Genomic DNA, 20,986 nt, shown 5'->3' with positions numbered 1-20,986 from the left:
TCTAACCTGGTAATGCTTGTGCTCAGATCCATAAAACGATGTTCCCAAAATGAGATTTGCATAGAAGGAATGGCTCTGTGTGATGTCTACCAGGCAGCCTAGGCAGAGCATAGGCTCATCAATGCCCCTAATGTTCTTGCTGGGAGCCACTGGCCCCCAGAAGAAGGCAGAATTGTTTTATATTGTAGAATCCATAAAAATTAAGGAAAGTGCTTCCTGAGTAAGCTCTACCATGGAAAGGTCACTTGCAAGGAATAAGAACTAAATTGTTGTTAATTAAATCATGACTTGGGGAAAATGGACTTTCGGAATTCATTTTTTCAGCACACAATACTGAAAGTATATCCTATTCCAGGTGCTCTACTAGGTTTTGGAGTTAGAAATACTTTGACTCTGCCCTCCCAGTGTGTCTCACACTCACTTGGGACATAAATAGGAAAGCAGGGTGAATACTGAGGCTGTGGGGCTGTGCTCATTGTTTAGAGCTGGCATCCATTCTGATCCGCCAGTGCCCATAGTGCACCAGTTGTTAAAATACTTTTAAGTTCGGGGTGCCTGGGTGGCTCAGATGGTTAAGCGTCTGCTTTCAGCTCTGGTCGTGATCCCAGGGTCCTGGGATCGAGCCCCGCGTCGTCGGGCTCCCTGCTCAGCGGGAAGCCTGCTTCTCCCTCTCCTTCTCCTGCGCTCCCTGCTTGTGCTCTCTCGCTCTCTCTGTCAAATAAATAAATTAAAAAAATTAAAAAAAAAAAAAATACTTTTAAGTTCACCTATGTAAATAAATGATTAAAAGCGGGGAGGTCACTTGGGTGGCTCAGTTTGTTAAGCATCTGACTCTTGATTTCCGCTCAGGTCATGATCTCAGGGTCGTGAGATTGAGCCCTGTGTTGGGCTCCACTCTGGGCGTGGAGCCTGCTTAAGATTCTCTCTCTCCCTCTGCTCCTCACCCCTCCCTCTCAAAAGCAAAACAAAACAAGCCATGGTACTTTAGCTTCTAATGTGCCAGGGAGCATTCTAAATATTTTATATTTTTCATCCTTTTTTCTTTTACAACTTAAATTTCTTCTCAGTTTAAAGACCTAAGTCTAAACCAGATTCCTTTTTTGCGGGATAAAATGGCTCATGCATTTCAATATTGGTGCAGTCTGCCATATTGCTCTCACAAAAGGTTAGACCAATTTATGTTCCCACCAAAAGTATATGAGGGTGTTTACCCCATTGCCAGCATGAGCCATTATCAAATCTAAAAATAAATGCAAATTATCCACACACAAAAAAATCTCATTTTAATTTCCATTTTTCTGATTTTAGTTAGTAAAAATTTTTGCAAGTATTTTTTTAAGATTTTATTTATTTATTCATTTAGTGAGAGAGAGAACACACAAGTGTGACCAGGGAAGGGAGAGGAGAAGTGGCAGAGGAAGAGGGAGAGAATCTCCGGTAGACTCTGTGCTGAGTGGAGCCTGAAACAGGACTCAATCTCACGACCCTGAGATCGTGACCTGAGCCGAAACCAAGAGTCCAACGCTTAACTGACTGAGCCACCCAGGAGCCCCACATTTGCAAGTGTTTTAAGACATTTATCTGAAGTCTTAAATTCAGTTTGGACAAAAATATCAGCAAGGAATATTCTTTCATCAACAGTAATTATACATTTGTGAAAATGTATTAGAACAAATAAAACAATTTTAAGATATCTGGATATAAGATCAACATGTAATCAGCGGTTTTCAGTTCATTGGAATGGTATTAGCTAAGCAGTACCAAAACTATCTTTTTTCCTTTCTTTCTTTTTACCTTTTAACCTCCTCACCCATTTCTCCCACCCACCACCAGCAACTAGCAATCTGTTCTCTGTATATTGCTTTTGTTGTTGTTGTTGTTGTCTTTGTTTTTAGACTTCACATACAAGAGAGATCATAAAGTATTTATCTTTCTCTGACTTATTTAACTTAGTCTAATGCCCTCCGTGTTCATCTATGTTGTCACAAATGGTGAGATTTCCTTCTTTTCATGGCTTAGTAATATATTCCATTGTGTATGAGAGAGAAAATATGTGTGTGTACACATTTCTTTATCCATTCGTCCATTGATGGACACTTAGGTTGTTCCCATATGTTGGCTATTATAAATAATGCTGCAAGGAATATGGAGGGGCAGATATCTTTTTGAGTTCATGTTCTTGTTTTCTTCGGATAAATACCCAGAAGTGGAATTCTTAGATCATGCAATAGTTCTATTTTTAATCTTTTGACGAACCTCCATACTGTCTTCCACAGTGGCTGCAGCAGTCTACATGTCCACCAGCAGTGCATGCTCGTTCCCTTTTCTCCACATCCTCTCCAACACTTGCTACATCTTGTATTTTTGAAAAAAGCCATCTTAACAGGTGTGAGGTGATGTCTCATTGTGGTTTCAATTTGGATATCTCTAATGATCAGTGATGTTGAGCATCCTTTCATGTATTTGTTGGGCATCTGTATGTCTTCTTTAGAAAAGTATCTATTCAGATCTTCAGCCCATGTTTTCATTGGATTATGTTTTGCTGTCAGGTTGTATGAAATCTTTATCTATTTTGGATATTAGGCCCTTATCAGATACATGACTTGCAAATATCTTCTCCCATTCAGTAGGTTGCCTTTTTATTTTGTTGAGGTTGCCCTTGTTCTGTAGAAGCTTTTTTAGTTTGATATCATTTCACTTGTTTATTTTTTCCTACTTGTTTATTTTTGCTTTTGTTGCTTTTGCCTTTGGTGTCAGGTTCAAAAAATCATTGCCAAGCCCTATGTCAAGGAGCTTACTGCCTGTGTTTTCTTATAGGAGTTTATGGCTTCAGGTCTTGTGTTTAAGTCTTTAATCCATTTTGAGTTAATTTTTGTGTGTGGTGTAAGCTAGGGGTATACTTCTCATTCTTTGGCTGTCCAGTTTTCCTAACACTATTTATTGCAGAGACTGCACTTTCCCCATTGTGTATTCTTCTCTTCTTTGTCATAAATTAATTAACCATATCTGCATGGGTTTATGTCTGGGCTCTCTATTTTGTTCCACTGATCTATGTGTGTCTGTTTTCATGCCAATACCATACTGTTTGAATTATTATAGCTTTGTAATATAATTTGAAATCAGAGAGCTTGGTGCTTCCAGCTTTGTTCTTTTTCAAGATTGCTTTGGCTCTTTGGGGTTTTGTGTCTGTGGATCCATATAAATTTGGGGATTATTTGTTCTATCTCTTTGAAAATTGACAATGGAATTTTAATAGGGATTGTACTGAATCTGTAGATTGCTTTGCGTAGTGTGGGTTTTTAACAATATTGAATTCTTCCAATCTATGAGCACAGAATATCTTTCTGTTTATTTGTGTCTTCAGTTACTGTCATCCATGCCTTATAATTTTCAGTGTACAGGTTTTTCACCTCCTTGATTAAATTTATTTCTAGGTATTTTTTGATGTAATTATAAACGGGATTGTTTTCTTAATTTCTCTTTCTAACAGTTCACTATTAGTATATAGAAATGCAACTGATTTTTGTGTATTGATTTTGTGTCCTGCAACTTTACTGAATTCATTTATTCTAACAGTTTTGATGGAATCTTTAGGATTTTTCTATGTATAATATCATGTCACCTGCAAATAGTGATGGTTTTACTTCTTCCTTTCCACTTTCGATGCCATTATTTTTCTTGCCTAATCGTTCTGTCTAGGACTTCAATACTGTGTCAAATAAAAGTGGTAAGAGTGGACATCCATGTCTTTTTCCTGATCTTAGAGGAAATGCTATCAGCTTTTCACTGTGTTGAGTATAATGTTAGCTGTGGGTTTGTCATATATGGTCTTTATTATGTTGAGGTACCTTTCCTCTGTACCTTCTTTGTTGAGAGTTTTTATCATAAATGGATGTTGAATTTTGTCAGATGCTTTTTCTGCATCCATTGAGATGATCATAAGATTTATATCCTTCATTTTGATAATGTGGTATAACATACTGATTTGTGGGTGTTGAACCATCCTTGTCTCCTTAGACTAAATCCCACTTGATCGTGGTGTGTGATATGTATTTTTGAATTTGCTTTTCTAATATTTTGTTGAGGATTTTGGCATCTATGTTCATTAGGGGTTATTGGCTTACTTATTTTTTTTTGTGGTGTCCTTCTTTAGTTTTGGTATCAGGGCAGTGCTGGCCTTATAAAACGAGTGTGGGAGAGTTCCTTCCTTTTCTATTTTCTGGGAGAGTTTAAGAAGGATTGGTATTAATTTTTCTTTGAATGCCTGGTACATTGCACCAGTGAAGCCATCTGGTCTTGGACTTTTATTTGTTGGGAAATTTTTTATTACTGATTCAATCTCCTTGCTAGTAATTGGTCTGTTCAGATTTCCTACTTCATCATTATTCACTCTTGTAGATTGTATGTTTCTGAAAATGTGTCCATTTCTTCTAGGTTGCCCAATTTGTTGGCATGAAATTGTTCATAGTGGTTTCTTATGAGCCTTTGTATTTCTGTGGTATGAGTTGTAACATTTCTTTCATTTCTCATTTTTAGTCCTCTCCCTGTTTTTCTTGGTGTCCAGCTAAAGGCTTGTCAATTTTGTTTATCTTTTCAAAGACCAGCTCTTAATTTCATTTATCTTCTTTATTATCCTTTTAGTCTCTATTTCATTTATTTCTGCTCTAATCTTTGTTATTTCCTTTGGTCTACTAACTTTGGGCTTTGGGCTTCATTTGTTCTTCTTTATGTCCTTTGTCCTTTGATTGTAATAACAGCCCTCTGAAGGATTATCAGAAACAGTATCATTTTAGAGCGTTGTTACACCAATTAAAGGATATTGTCATAAAAAAACGAAAGAGAAAACTGAAACACACGCAAGTTAAATTACTTACTCAAGGTCACAAAGCTAAGGAGTGGTGGTGAAACTCTGAAATTCAGAACACATACTCAGCTACTGCAACATACGTTGGAAAACACAATAGGGCAAAAAGGAACAAAAACTAACTCTCCTTGGCAGAGTTTCGCGAAAAGGGATGGGCTGTTCAGAAAAGAGAAGGGATATCTGAGCTATGACTTGAAATATGAGCAAGATTTGACACACCAGGTGGGGAAAAACGAGAAGGGCATCCAGAGTTATGGTGAAAGTGTGGGGTAAATGTGGGGGCGTAACAGAGGATGTGACAGGTGCCAGATTGGGTGAGCCTTCTGTGTGCTCTGTGTTCATGCATCCTGACTTTGTGCTATAGGGAGGTGGTGGGGAGCAGCTGAAGCATTTCAAGTCTGCAGAGTGGTATCATGTTTGTATTTTAGAAAGCTAAAGCAAGAAAGGGAAACCAGACCATGTCAAGAAGAGCCCTGAAAAAAAGTTGGGTATGACTTTCTCTGGTACTTCATAATTCAAATATGAAAATCTTATGGAAAGGTGATAGAGCGTGACAACTCAACATTTATCACATCTGTTGAGAGTGGAGAATGGGAAGAGTACAAAGCGTGTAGAAGCCGGTGTTACCCTCTTCCCAAATAAATCAAGCAAACTAATATCTCAGTATAGTCTTGCTGAGGCCAATGTTTGACAGCTTTTTCCTTCTGTAGCCAAGTGAATACGCTTAAGGCAGATCCCTTTTCCATTTGGTTTCACCTGATCCCCAACCCCTGTAACTAAGATACTGCCTTCTTGAAACTGAACCACAAAAACAATTTGGGAAAGAATAACAATTTGAATTCCTCCACCCCACCCCCCACCCCAACCCCCCATCCATGTCAGTAGGGGAAGGAGGATGGTAGAGTGCAGAATTAGGTAAAACCACTGACTATAGGACTGGGTTTGAGCCCTAGCTCAGCAGCTTACTAGCTCTTTGGATAATTGAACTTATTTTGATGAGCTTCAGCTTACTCCTCCATAAAAAGGGAATGATAATTTCTACCTCATAGAGCTGTTATGAATTAATAATGTATATAACATGCCTGGTACATCATAGGCATTCAGTAACCAGTAGATATTTATTAATTAAATTAAATTTGTGTTTATTAATTTAAAAACTCTGACTTCATTGACAACTTTACAGATAAGATTCTGAGGTTCTGAAGAAATATCCTGACTACCCATAGAAGCACTAGATATATCCTATTTAAATAGTTAATGTTGCCTGGGTCCCCAAATGACTCATGTTCTTTGATAACCATTTCGCTGAGGGGAATGAAACAGCTTGTGTTGGTGCTAAAAGGAAAGACACAGAATTTTAATGTCAATGTCAGGGTGACAGGGTCTGACAAAGCCTACAAAAATGAATGAGATAGAAAGGCCAGAAGGGCTCCATTCTTCCTCCAGATGGAGAAAAAAAATGCCATTTAACTGGAGAGAGTATCACACATACAGGCAAAAGGACAACAGAAAACAAGAATTAATAAATGGGAAAACAAGCTTAGCGGGCTCATTACTGCTAAAAAAAAAAAAAAAGGTGAGGACTTATTACTCATAATCAGCTCAGCATCATTATGCAGTTGTCAGCATCATCTTTTGTCAGGTGTTTGAAGAACTTTTTCTTAAACGTTTGCTTCCCTTGGATGACTAAAGAGGGAGCAGAGTTTTGGTCAATCCTCTGTTGTATTTCCAGTTTGCCAGAATTGTTAAGAGACAGAATGTCTTGTCCCATTGTTCCTCAGTATGGACTTTCTCACGCAGCCTTTGTTAAAACATGGGAAGGAACAGTGCTGTGCTGTGAATCGTACAAACAGGATGAGTTGAGATTGACTTTGCTGTAGAGATGTTTACTCAACCATTGGTCCATCTCACTAAAGGCCAGATTCTTTCCCTATCTCTTTGTTTATTTATTTAGTCTAGTAACTTTTATTTTTCTTTCCACTGGGGAGGGAAAAATTGTTTTGCAATCCCAATTATAAAGATATAGTCTTCATATTTGATGGTCCACACAAGAAATATGGTGCTAGAAGTAAATGAATGTTAGTTAATAATCAGCATGATCACCCTATGTGTCACTTTAGCACTTGTAGTTTTTGCCCTAGTTCTCCCTTTGATTTTCTTTTTTAAAGATTTTATTTATTTATTTGAGAGAGAGAGAGAGAGCGAGAGAGAGAATGAGCGGGAAGAAAAGGGAGAAGCAGACTCCCGCCGAGCAGGGAGCCCGATGCAGGGCTCGATCCCAGGACCCTGGGATCATGACCTGAGCCGAAGGCAGACACCCAACCAACTGAGCCACCCAGGTGCCCCCTCCCTTTGATTTTTTTAAAATTGGCCTTTACTTGTTAAAATGTTAAAAGTATATTCTAAAGAGTAGCAATCAGAGTAATAACACAGATTCTAAAAACAAGATGCAGTACAGTGGTATTAATAATATTAATGGTAGCTTGCAATTAAGAAGGGCCAGGAGTTATGTTTTAAGTTTTGTGGTCATTATTTATTCCCCTGCCCCAACACACACACACACATACACACACACACACGCATACACATGGACTCATTCACTTGCAAACTCCATACTTTGAAGAATATTTCACAGGTGAGCAACTGAGTCTTGGAAATGTTAAGACTTGCCCAAGACCAAATAGCCAGAAAGCAGTGGATCCAGGAGTGTGGCTCTTCAGTGGCCTTTCTTTTGCAGTTCACAGGGACCCACTGAAGCACTATGCTCCTGCATATTGGTGGAGGGACCTTGTCTTATTCATCTTTGTACCCAACTCCTAGCACAGAACAGAATGGAACAAGAGGGTGACGCAACTAGTACTGTATTTTAGGAAGATAAATCTGGCAAGGATGAGTGGGATGAAAAGAACAGGAAAAGCTGGTAGCATGGAGAGCAGTTGAGATGTTATTTTAATAATATAGACCATTAACAAGATTAGGCGTGAGGGAAAAGCATTGAGAATAGAAGTGAAGCAGAGCATGTGGAAGAGATTTAGCTTGGAGGAGGCCACGTGGCTTGATGACCGTGCGTAGGCAGTGAGGAGTACCAGGTCTTTGGATAAGTATCCAGTCATATAGCAAATATTTCTTGAGCATCACCTTTGTACCAGGAACTATTCTAGAGGCTGGGGATATAACAGTGATTAGGCAAATGAGGATTTTGCTCTCATGGACCTTATATTCTCATTGGAGGATATATTGGTCAGTGTTCTCCAAAGAATCCCACTGTATCCCACCATATTATATATCATATGTATATATATGTATATATCATATATATATATTATATATATATAATATATATATATGAGAGTTTTCAAGGCATTGATTTTTCAAGAAATTGGCTACATGATTATAGGGCTGGCAAGTCAGGAATCTGTAGGGCAGGCCTACAGGCTAGGAACTCGAGCAGAATCTGATGCTGCCGACTGGAGGCAGAATTTCTGCTTCCTCAGGAAACCTCAGTTTTGTTCTTATGGCCTTTACCTGATTGGATAAGGCCCACCTAGATTGTTTAGAATAATCTTTATTTAAAGTTTAAAGTCAACTGATTGTAGATGTTAACCAGATCTATGACATTCCCCTAGACTAGGGTTTGATTGAATGCCTGGGCTCTATAGCCTAGCCAAGGTGACCCACAAAACTTACCATCACAGAGACGTCAGAATGACCAGTGCATAGAGAGGAATGACCCGGGGTGTTCGAGAACAATTATCAGCTTTTGTGGCTTGGAGACTCTGGGAAGACCTCTCTGCATGAGTAGGTGTATCTCCAGCTTACAAATGGGGTACCTGAAGCTTGGGGATAGTAAGAGACTTACTGAAGCTCAGACAGCTGCTGACTGGCCCTCCCTGACGCCAGCATGTGTGCGGGAGACCCAGCAGAGGCTGCCTCCCCAGAACAGTCAGAAGGATCGTGATGTTCAACATTTTTCCCGGAAGGAACGCCATTTGGTGAGCAAATTCGGATTCAGAGCTTGCTCCCTGAATGCAGAGCCTGAACGTAGGGAGGTCCATACTGCTTCGGGGGGAGGGGGTTCATTCCACTTTAGTCCCTCCCTCACTTCTGCCAGTGCCCAGCTTAGGGCTCTGGTGCCAGTCGATCATTCTGCCCAGAACACCCTCCTTCTTCTCCCCTCCCCTTCATGCGGATAACAAACGTCCATCCATGTGGCCCTCGAGTGTTTGCTTTGCACTTGATCAGAAAGATCTTCCCTGAGTACCGCAGTGAGATGATGAATCTCCCAGTTAGAAGCCTCCCCAAACTCCGTGTTCTTCTAATGCAGTACTTAGCACTGTTGTCATTAAGTCGTTTATTTCTGTTATTTTATTAACATCTGCTCCTCCTGTTGCACTCCCGAAGGGAAGGAGCCAAATCACTACCATGCTGATTCCCAGTGTTGAGCCCAATCCTTGGTGTTGATTACTTGTTGGATGAATGTATGGAGAGAGGAACGAATGAGTGTGATATGTAGCTTCCAAGGAATAAATCTGCAGGCATTCCAGACGATCATCTGGGAACATGATGACACATGCAGGTTGCTACTCTCCTGTTCCAATTGCCAGTCTAATCCGATCCAGCATACATACAGCTAACCCCAGCCTCAGCACGTGGGTTTCTCCCCAATTTCCATTTAAAAGCTGGCCCTTGGGCACCTGGGTGGCTCAGTCGTTAAGCGTCTGCCTTCGGCTCAGGTCATGATCCCAGGATCCTGGGATCGAGCCCCGCATCGGGCTCCCTGCCCGGCGGGAAGCCTGCTTCTCCCTCTCCCACTCCCCCTGCTTGTGTTCCCTCTCTCGCTTTGTCTCTCTCTGTCAAATAAATAAATAAAATCTTTAAAAATTTTTTAAAAATTAAATAAAAGCTGGCCCTTCCCGCCCTCTTCCCTACTTTAGGGGTCCCTCTGAAGCATCTGAGCCGAAAGCCCCCTATCACAAAGAAAACGGTTAGAACTGTTAGAACAAAAGAAGGCAAAGGTGAGAGACAGAGAGTAAACGTATTCCAGGAATAGTGCCGCACCGAGGACGAGGTCAGGCGTGGACAGGATGTCCTGCGAAGCCTTCATACTGCAGGCCGACCATTCCCTCTCTTCTTGCCCCAGGCAGGAAGTTCTGTCTGCTTCTGCCTGTGGTCGGGAGTGAGAAGAAAAGCTTCTGACTCCAGCAGCCCCTGATGATCTCTTGGGCCCCTGAGAGCCACATTGAGTGAAAGGTCAGTTAGGAGGCCCCCCTCCTGCCCCTCCTGAGCGCCCCGCTTCTGCTGGCACGCAGGGAAGGCTCGCGGGCCCGGCGCACGAGAGCGGCAGGGGCGGTGAGCGCGTCAGCTGTACACATAGTAAAGGGTACAGGGCCGTTCACCCCGGCTTCTGCTTCAGCAGCCAGCGGCCATCACAACGTAGCACGGCATCTGTGTCGTTAAATGCTTCCAGGAGCGCTTCCGCCCTTCTGTGTGAGCGCCCAAATATTAATGGAAACAGGCCTTTATTTTGCAGTTGTCTTCTGACCGGAGGAAAGAAACTTTGGGTTTATTTGCAAGTAGCCTCTCTCGAGTTATATCCTCAAAGGTCTGTGCAGGCCTCCCCATTTACATTCTTGCCCGCTAAGCGTTCTTCCTATTGAGAAAGAGAATAATCTCTCTGTGTCTACATTCTCTACATTTTCTGAAACTTGGAAGACTCAGTTGTGAATCAGAGGACAGTCCTGGGATCCAGACAAAATTTGACTGTATCAGCACAGGGTATAAGAGGAAGCTCACTGGCCCAGGAACTAGGAGACGGAGGTTTGAGTCTTGGCTCTGTTTCTGAACAGTCGAGTGACCTTGGGCAAGTCTCTGGGCTGTGGTGGACTAGGTCGTTCTCTGCAGTTACCGCCACTCTAAGATGTATGGTTCTCATTGCAGGCATCTTTTCCACAAGTCCTGTGTTGACCCCTGGCTTCTAGACCATCGCACCTGTCCCATGTGCAAGATGAACATTCTTAAAGCCCTAGGGATCCCGGTAAGCACAGCCCAGCCTACAGCATCATAATGTGTGTCTTTCTGCATTAACCCCAAAGCAGGGAGAAAACAGCACACGTGGATTTTCTCTGACCCTTCACCTGCACAGCAGGGGTGTCATCCGATGAGGCCCCGAGAAAACGCCCATGTCTGAGAACATTTCTCCTCTCACTTTCTCTCAGCCGGGCAACATCACAACCCTCTCACCGCATCCATGCCTGTGACCCGAGATGCTGCTTCTGCAGCTCGTCAGCTTCTCATCTGGGTTCCAGGCTGTGAGCGCAGGGAGGCCATAGCAGAGACTAGATGGCCCAGTTGCCCATTGCTCGCCTCCTATACATTACTCATGCGCTGTCTGCAAGGACATCTGCATGCCACGCTTTCTGAGGCTGCCTTACGCCTAGCTTTCCCGGGAAAGAAACTCTTCTGAACAAGGAGAGGCAAAGCCAGCCACTGGGAATCTGGCCCAGAGCCTCTGCTCAACTCAGGTCTCCGCAGAGACCTCGAGTGAACAGGAAAGCAGAGCCAGAGCCCCTTAATTCCAGCACTGCCATCCCGCTGGTGCCCTCGGTTATGTGTTTATAAAATTGAGTCTCTCCCCCAGTGCAAAGTGAACCCCACCAGCTGGCTGGCTCGCTGCTCCAGGGAAGGACTTTCCCAGGACCGTATTAGAGCGAAGCCCACAAGCTGGTGGTTGGTGAGACACCAGCTGCAGCAGGGAGGGCAGGAAGCAAGCCAGGCCACCAAATCCGAGGGCTCACAGAGAAGTGAGAAAAACACGGGCGCTGTCTAAAAGCAGCTAGACAAACAGGATGCGGAGCCCAGCCTCCTCCCTGTCCCCTCCACTCTGCCGCAGCCTCTCTGTTGTCACTTCTCCCTACTAATGGCAGAGAATAAAGAGAATGTTAAGGGTCCCCAGATATCACTGAAGAAGAAAGGACCAGATAGCAAAGGTTTCCTTTCATGCCAAAGGGCTAATTATCCTAGGACTATCAGAGTGGCTCTGTTGGAGAGGGCACATCTGAAGCATTCTGAGGTCATGCATTGGCTGGATTTTCTACCCCGTACCAGCTGCGTCCACACCAGCTGTATGCTGTTTTTCATGGTTGATACACCAAACACAAATCAGCTCATGTGACTATCGCTTTGAGCTAGATTTTATAAAGGCAAAGCATTAAATTTTCAGACCAGAGTTGTAAATGCATAATGCATTCAAGGTGAAAATCAATTACAGTGAACATGAAATATTAGTAAGAACCCAACCTCTCTACCAGATATTGGGAGCTTAGAAAGTTGAAGTCAGGGTGTGCACTTCTCACATTTCTGGCTGCAACTGATTCATACGGGGGAGGGGGGAAATGTAGGTAGTGTGTGCCTGCGTATGTGTATGTTGTCTTTAGTCTCCAACATCTTTAGAATACTTACAATGAAAGGTAGACAGTCACAGTATTTGTTCCAGTTCCTATTCTGCAGGATATTCTCGAAGCTCCCGATTATCAATCCCAGTGCTTCTTGGTCAGGACAATGAAATCAAACCACCACTTAGGTAGTTAAATTTTGTACTAAATAGCATTTGACTTCAGGCTTTTCCAGAGGAGGTATGACTTCTCCAGAAGCTATTGAGAATGAGTTGAGAATACAGATACTGTTTTAAAAAACAGAATTATTGGGTGGCCTTTGTGCTTATTTCCAAAATTAATAGCATTTTCACTTCTAGCAGTTGGGCGTTTTGTTCATGGTTCCATGCCCACCAAGTATGGAGGATAGGATTTTACTTAGCACACTTGACTTCCAGAAAAATAAACATGGGTAGCATCTTTGGGATTTGACCAAGGATTCATAAAGGCCAGCTGAACAGGAACATGACACGCATCTGAGCTCGACCCAGAGAACAGAACATCCTCCAGGAAGAAGGCACGTGTGCTACTTCTCAAGAAGCACCAAGGCAACTGGCTACCCTCTTGCCTCCCCAAGGCTTTTCTGGTTTTGTTCTAGAGGATGATACTGAAGTCTGGATCTGGGAGGAATTTGGGATGTTGTTCCACTCCATACTTCACCATTGGGTAGCACCATGCCTAAACTATACCAAAAAGATGATTTTTTTTGGCATTCGTATAACTTTCCATGCCACTGGACAAGCTCACAGCCTTCTCAATTAGTAAATACTTCCTATAGCTAACTGAAACCCTTTGTATGCTGCTTACAGAGATTGTTTTCTAATTTTTCTAAATTCCTTGTATTCCGTTCTTAAGGAAAATTGAAAAGAGCTTGTCAGTCTCTAAAAATTAGTGCCTGTTGGTGCTTACCTCTGTTTCGCTTTCATATGCCAAGTTCTCAATAAATGTCTGTGGCATTGTTGAACTTCAGAGTCTGAAGGCTGCCAGTCACAGAATCATATTTATGAAATTCAGTCTGGTCCTCCTTTGAACAGTGCCCGCTCACCAAGGCCTCAGTTGTAATCTTGGTCAACTAAATTGTCTCCAGATACAGGTGGAAGGTTTTTTTGGCTTGGTTTTGGTTTTGGTTTGGTTGTCTTTAACTGAGTATCCTTGTGCGCCCCTGTGCTCTAAGGCAAATCCATGCAAGTCGAAAGCTGGAAGCTGAAGCAAACACCTTCTCCTGTCACTGTTGTCCTGATACGAATAGCATGATAGCTATTGAACAGAAATCCCACGTAGCTGCGGTATTCCCAAGTTCCTGACTGTTTAGAGATTGGTTTATATGAGGAGTTTCCCCGTGCTCACCTGAATTTGAACACCTGTGCCGTATTCACTTGCAGCTGGCATTTGACATCTCTGCGAAACATTATGACTGTAATTTCTCGTAGAGGTCTATAAATTGGGTTTCTTTCAAAATATTCTTTTATTTGATGAACCACTTAGAGTGGATATAAATTGTGAGTTTCTCTAAGTTGTGGTCTATTAAATGTTACACCTAAGCCAAATTATTCAGGTGTGCCACCGTTAACAGTCTCATGGAGCGAGTTAGCTCTTTCTGTTTTTCCCTCCTGTTAAAGATATAATACGGTTCCTACTAGTCCACAAAGTAAAAGAGAATACTCTGCATTGAAATTAATAACTTTTAAAAAAAAAAAAAAAAGAAAAGAGGTAAAACAAAGGAACGATATCAACAAGTGAAGTCAACATTTTGAAAAAAGGTCAGTTGTTATCGCATCTGTGACTGTATTCAGATGCTTATGGATGAAAGACCAACCAGCGCAGTATTCTCTTCATGAAATCTTTTCTTTCCTGACACCCCACACAAAATTGGTTTTGCTTTTAAGTGTTTTTATATACTGTAGGGGAAGAAAAAAACATGTTTTTCCCCTTCTACCCTCCTAGGTTCTCTGACTGGGGTCCTGGAAATGAGACTAGCAAAAGATTACTAAAACAACCAGACATTTATTCACATGTGCATTGCCCATGCACATGGGAGTGTGTAGGGATGAGTAACTCAAAGGGGTGGTCAGAACTTGGACATATAGAGCATCTTCATGAAAGAACAAATTTTTAGAGAAGCGACAAAACAAAGGAAAAGACCTTGAGTTTCTAGGGCAGCAAATTGTGGGAAAGTACGTATATGAGGGAAACTCATGGCAGATAAGGGCATGGTAGTAAGGTGTGTTATTACAGATCCATTTTGGCGTCAACTCCCAGACTCTGTTTATAAGGATGTTCTCTTCCTGGTACAAGGAGGGAGGCCACCTTTACAAATTTATGCCCTACTTTTAGGCAGATGGGAGGAAGGCAGATAATATGTCTTTATCTGCTTCTTCTCGACTGTGTTTAACTCAAAATAATCGTTATGCCAGCAGCACACTTTGGGGTGGCATAATCTGCTACCCTTGAATAGCATACCTTACCTCCGCATAGAACTTGACAGTTTTTAAAAACATTTTCTCAAATCCTCCCTTCATTGATCTAGGGCAAATACTAACATTCCCAGCTTCTCATAGTAGTAAACTGAAACTCAGATAAAATATTCAAACTGAGGGGCGCCTGGGTGGCTCAGTCGTTAAGCGTCTGCCTTGGGCTCAGGTCATGATCCCAGGGTCCTGGGATTGAGCCCCGCATCGGGCTCCCTGCTCAGTGGGAAGCCTGCTTCTCCCTCTCCCACTCCCCCTGCTTGTGTTCCCTCTCTCTCTGTGTCTTTCTCTGTCAAATAAATAAATAAAATATTTTTTAAAAATATATTCAAATTGGTATTTACTGAGCACCTAATAATTGACAGACACTGTATGAGGGTTTGGAATTTAAGATCAATATAATGTAGTGACTTCACTTTAAAAGCTCATGTCTCATTTATATGTGGAATCTAAAAACTGAGCTCATAGAAACAGAGAACAGACTGGTAGTTGCCAGAGGCCGGGGGTTGTGGTGGGGGTGAAATGGGTGAAGGTGGTCAAATTATAAGATAAATAAATCCTGGGGATATAAGGCACAGCATGGTAACAATCCTGTATTGTATATTTGAAAGTTGCTAAGAGAGTAGATCTTAAAATTTCTCATCACAGGAACAAACTTGTAACTATATGGGCTAATGGATATTGACTAAACTTATGTGTTAATCATTTTCCAGTATATATGTGTGTATCAAATCATCCTGTTGTCTAAACTACCACAGTGTTACATGTCAATTATATCTGAATAAAACTGGGGGGAAAGAAAGCTTGTGGACTAGTAGAGTGAGACAAAGACAAGCATAATTACAAATAAACCGTAACAGGGAGAAAAATGCCTACACAGTGTCACAATATCAAAGATGCTACCTGGGAGGGGACACTACTTAGAAAAGGTGACATATGGGGGGCACCTGGGTGGCTCAGTTGGTTGAGCGACTGCCTTCGGCTCAGGTCATGGTCGCAGGGTCCTGGGATCGAGTCCCACGTCGGGCTCCCCCTGCTCTGTGGGGAGCCTGCTTCTCCCTCTCCCTCTGTTGCTCCCCCTGCTTGTGCTCTCTCTCTCTGTCAAATAAATAAATAAAATATTAAAAAAAAAAAAAAAAAAGAAAAGGTGACATTTGGCCTGGGAATTGAAGGATGGTTAGGGGTTCACCACAGTTAGTTGGAGACCTGGGGATAAGAAAGGGGGTGGGGGTGACTGGGGCTGAGCAGAGGAACAGCATAAGCTGAAGCACTGAGATAGCGAATATAGGGTCTGTGTTTTCCAAAGGCTGAGGTGAGGCCAGAAAAGCTGGCTGGGGTAAGGGTTTAGAGACCTTGTTTTGCCCCACTAAGGAGCTTATAATTCATTCTTTAAGAGAAAAGAAGAACATACCTTTTTTTTGTTTTTTTTAACATTTTATTTATTTATTTGAGAGAGAGAGTGAGAGAGAGAAAGCACGATAGGGGAGAGGGTCAGAGGGAGAAGCCGACTCCCCGCTGAGCAGGGAGCCCAACGCGGGACTCAATCCTGGGCCTCCATCCCGGAACTCCAGGATCATGACCTGAGCTGAAGGCAGAGGCTTAACAAACTGAGCCACCCAGGGCCCCACTTTTTTTGTTTTTTTTTAAAGAGTGCTCCGGTGAGAAAGTAAGAGAATGGAATATACCAGGGAGGAAACTGTAAGGAAATAGGGAGGCTAGTAATGAGGGGAGAAAATTCGTAACATACCTGCTCATGTCCAGTGTTATGATCTCTAAGTTTAGTAAATATGGTGGGTTGGTCATTCAGTGAACTGACTTTTGATAACTTGAGTTTCAGTGAATTGGCTCACTTCCAATAGAGATGAAGAAGGTGAAACAAAAAGAAAATACAGAGAGAGAAGAAATGAGCTGAATTTGAGGGTTTTTATGAGATTGATGGAAATTTCCAACTGACTATTGGAAACACAAGTGTGGAGTTTGGGAGACTGGTTTAAGAGTGGAAAGTTAGGACGAGAGTCCCCTGCTTTGGGTTTCTTGCTCCCAGTGAGCCCATGAGTTATAGATTTTCCCTTTGGGGGAACTTTGAGCACAGTGTAGTCATTGTGATGTTAATTCAATCAGTGCCAATCCAGAATTTTCCTCACCTAATCCTACCTGTCCTGATCTGCACCCTTTGAGAGTGCAAAACCACGTAATTACCATCATTCAAGGCAATGTTGATGGTTAGATCAAGCAAAAAAAAAATTTAATTCATAGCTGTTCTTAAGATTTCACAAGACCGTATCTCTGCAACACCATCTTTTTAAAATAATTTTGGAGGCACAACAACTGAAAATCATTTTAAAAGCTGTTTGCGGAAGACATATAAATATATTCAATATAATTTCAAACGGCAGAACTAAGACCAAAGAGAAAAACTTGCAATGGTAAGATTTTGCCCAATGATAGAACAGTCTAACAAAGTAGCCAAGACAGGCTCCCTTGCCAAGCTGAGAGCTCCCCATTTTTATGTTATTCAAGTGAGGCTGTCAGAGATTTGAGGATAGGGGCCTGGAGGGAGGGGAAGTCTTGCAATGAGTGGATCGTTAAACTAGATGGCATCACCATCTAGTTTTAGGATTCTAAAATTTTCATTTAGAGGATTTGACAAACGCATGATCAATTTGCATGTTAAGTAAATAGGTTATTTTTTACAGCTGGCTTTGGCTCATGTTTAACCACCACAACAAAAATAGCCTCACCCTGTGCTTTTGCGTGTATCTCTACTAAACAGTTCACCATGAGTCAGATTCTGTGCCCCATCCCTACTCTCATGTCATCAGTGCGTTTGCAAACAATGCATGGGTCTTTGGGGCTAATTATCTGCTGTCAGTCAGCTACTTCCTGTATGAGGAGTAAACACTATATATAAGGAAGGGCTATCATTATAAATAAATGCCATGTCCCCCCCCCCAAGTATTATATTAATATATGAATGTTGCTTCTCCTGGAATTAAAATGTTATATCTAGATCTGAATGGAACCCTTGAAAAGGAAATTTTGGAAGCTGTTTTCATGTTAATTACAGAAACTATAATGGAAAATTTTTTTAAGCGATTCAGGAGGAAGACAGTAAAGAACTTGGTTTTCCAATGAGACAAAAGACAGGCTATAAACATTTCATCTCTAACTTGATGACAGACACTAAGGGCAGATCCTTTTCTGTTCATATCAGCCCAACGCCGACTGCATGGATGACTTGCCCACCGACTTCGAGGGATCTCTGGGAGGCCCACCCACCAACCAGATCACAGGCGCGAGCGACACGACTGTAAATGAAAGTTCAGTCACTCTGGACCCTGCTGTCCGGACGGTGGGAGCCTTGCAGGTGGTCCTGGATACAGACCCCACCCCGCAGGAAGGAGAAGTCATCTTTACTACTAACAGTAAGTTCTGCTCTGCTTAGAAGCGCCATAGTCCACAGGATTGTCGCCACATAGGAATTAGAAAAAGACACTTTTCCTCAAGAAGAAAACAAGTGAATTGAGTATATGCCGTTGCCAGTTGTACCCAGCAAGGCCTTTAGAAGCCCAGCGCTTTCCAAAGCCAGCAGGGTAGACAGCAGACCTGGCTGTGCATCTTGCCTGCCCGCACACGACAGCATGTCGTACCCCGTGGTACCTGAAGTGGGTAGGGCGCTGGCTCTGGTGTGGTGAAGAGCGAGTGGAAAAAGCAACTGCAGGGGATGCTTAGCAGGACTGGGCTAGGGCACAACCCTGCTCACTCTGTGTGAGTGTGTGTGTGTGTGTGTGTGTGTGTGTGTGTGTGTGTTTGAGAGAGAGTGTGCCTACGTCTGTACAAGCTGGCCTGGGCTGCATGCAGGACGGTGCTCTCCCCTGTGGCTGCAGGCCTCAGATGTCAATGGTATTCCTGTAGGTGGGTGTTTTTACAGTCCAGCCTGTGCCCCTGTACACGGCGGCATATTCAACTATCTTCTGGATTTCTGCCCCATCCTCTGCATATACTCTAACCCCAGCTCTAGTTGATGGTAGTTATAAAAATATTAAATAGCTGTGTTAGCATTCAAGATTGAAGCTAAAACCTAAAGCATTTGCTCTTTAGTCTTATACAGGAGAGAGAAAAGCTTTGGGAGTTCTAAGAAAACCAGCATGCAAATGAACTTCGGTTTAAGGTTTAAAGGGTGGGTGGATATTGAGATGTTAAAATAAGGTGTATTATTTCTCTTGATAGAAGTAACGTATTCACACAGAAAATTTGGAAATGGAGAAAAGCAGATTAAAGCCTTTGGGGCTATTTCTTTTTAAATTGGTCTCTTTTTTATATATTTGCGATATTTGTAGAATTTATAAAAATTATTCAGGCTGAAATGTAAAGATATGCTTTTTTCTGATGAAGAAACTCATAGACCTTACTGTTGAAAGATAGAAACATGAAGAATAAAAAAGAATGCAAAAATCACTCAGTACCCCACCTGGAAATTATCACTCTTAACATTTTGGTATATTTCCTGATAATCTCTTATGGGATAATTGAGACATTATCATAGGCGTTGAATGTGGAATATTATAACTGTAGAACTGCCATAGGTCCTCAACAGAAAGTAACTTCAAGGGGCGCCTGGGTGGCTCAGTCGTTAAGTGTCTGCCTTCGGCTCAGGTCATGTTCCCGGGGTCCTGGGATCGAGCCCCGCATCGGGCTCCCTGCTCCACGGGAAGCCTGCTTCTCCCTCTCCCACTCCCCCTGCTTGTGTTCCCTCTCTCGCTGTGTGTGTCTCTCTCTCTGCCAAATAAATAAAATCTTTAAAAAAAAAAAAAAAGTAACTTCAAGAGGAACTTGGTGGCAAATATCTGCCCCCACACCGTTTATTAGTTTTGGGTGGGTAAGAATTTTGACTTTGAAAACTTGACTTTTAGAGGCATTAACGACCTCAACATTGAAACAATGACCTTTAAACACTGCAAGTCCTTAAAGATGAATTCCGATCCCTTTGTTTTGAAGGCCTAGGGTGGTGCTGTCCAGTATTAATATACTGTAAGTCACATATGTCATTTGAAATTTTCTGTAGTCACAGTAAAAAACATAGGTTAAGTTCATTTTAATGATCGATTTTATTTAACCCAATATACTCAAAATATTTTGCATTCTTTCTTTTGTATTAATGCCTCAAAATCGGGTGTGTGTTTTACATTTACAGCACATGTCAGTTTGAACTAGCCGCACTGCAGGGGCTGAGGAGCTGCATGTGGCTAGTGGCCCCCATACCAAAGAGCATAGACCTAGAATCCTAGTCATTTTGGGGATAGAAGAACCTTAAAAGTAATTTCATCTATACCCTGATAAACTTCTAATTTTTGGCATGAGACAGTCGTGGCCCAGAAAAGTGGCTGATGCAGATCAGACGATAAGTTCCCTTTTCAGAGTCCAAGGCTGTCCCGTAATTTTTCCATTTATTGACATCTTTGCTTCCCATCGGACATTTCACTGCTCATTGTCTCAGTGAAGTATATTGGGAGGCCTGATAAACTTCTGTTCGAAAACACTGAAGGCATAGCTTTTCTCAAGCCCGTAAAAAGAACCCAATCAAAAATGGATCATTTTCCTTGTCATAAAATATTATTTCATTTTCAAGAGAAAATATGTCCCCTGTGAGAGTCCTTATTCTTGAAAGTGGATACGTACTTCACACATCTCCATAAAGCCCAGATGCCAAATGGAAAGGCATCACTTGTGGGCTAAAATACATCCAAAAATGAAATATGGGATCATGGTCCGCACCCATGTACTTCGTAATCTCGAAACTGTTTTTGCCTAAAATAGAGTATTTAGGCCATGGCAGGCATTCAGTAGACGTGTCCAATCTAATCTTGAAGCAGGGTGCTCCTGATCAACAGAAGGAAAAATGCCAGGTCATTATAGAGGAAGATAGTGGGAAATTTGAGGAAATAAGAGAGGTCTGAGGCCACCTCTGTAATCGGAAGATGGGGATGGTATACTGGAATATGGCTAGAGAGATCAGTCTCTTAGTACAGAAACTGAGTTTATTCTCAAACTGTTGTTCCTAGCCCATTTATTTCTGATTAGTTTTATTTATTGGGATCTAACAGAATATTCCAAATCCAGTCATTCTGATTAGGTATTAATTGTTTATATCCCTAACCAAATGGCTATAGATTCCTTAAGGAGAAAATCCTTTGCTGTATGCAGGTTTGTAAATTGCCTAGTGC

The 20,986-nt window shown here is 42.0% G+C and overlaps 1 protein-coding gene across 1 annotated transcript in view; it reads left to right on the top strand.

The window, feature by feature from the left end:
- Positions 1-20,986, top strand: part of RNF150 (ring finger protein 150) — a 261,794-nt gene that overhangs the window by 199,031 nt on the left and 41,777 nt on the right. Inside the window, exons 5-6 of the mRNA XM_032412896.1 lie at positions 10,802-10,898; positions 17,977-18,187. Of these exons, the coding sequence (XP_032268787.1) occupies positions 10,802-10,898; positions 17,977-18,187 (308 nt within the window). The remainder of the gene's footprint in view (positions 1-10,801; positions 10,899-17,976; positions 18,188-20,986) is intronic.

The sequence above is a fragment of the Phoca vitulina genome, unplaced genomic scaffold (assembly GCF_004348235.1).
Source record: "Phoca vitulina isolate PV1807 unplaced genomic scaffold, GSC_HSeal_1.0 scaffold14, whole genome shotgun sequence".
Taxonomy (NCBI): Eukaryota; Metazoa; Chordata; class Mammalia; order Carnivora; family Phocidae; genus Phoca; species Phoca vitulina.
This window is presented reverse-complemented; position numbering and strand designations above follow the sequence as displayed.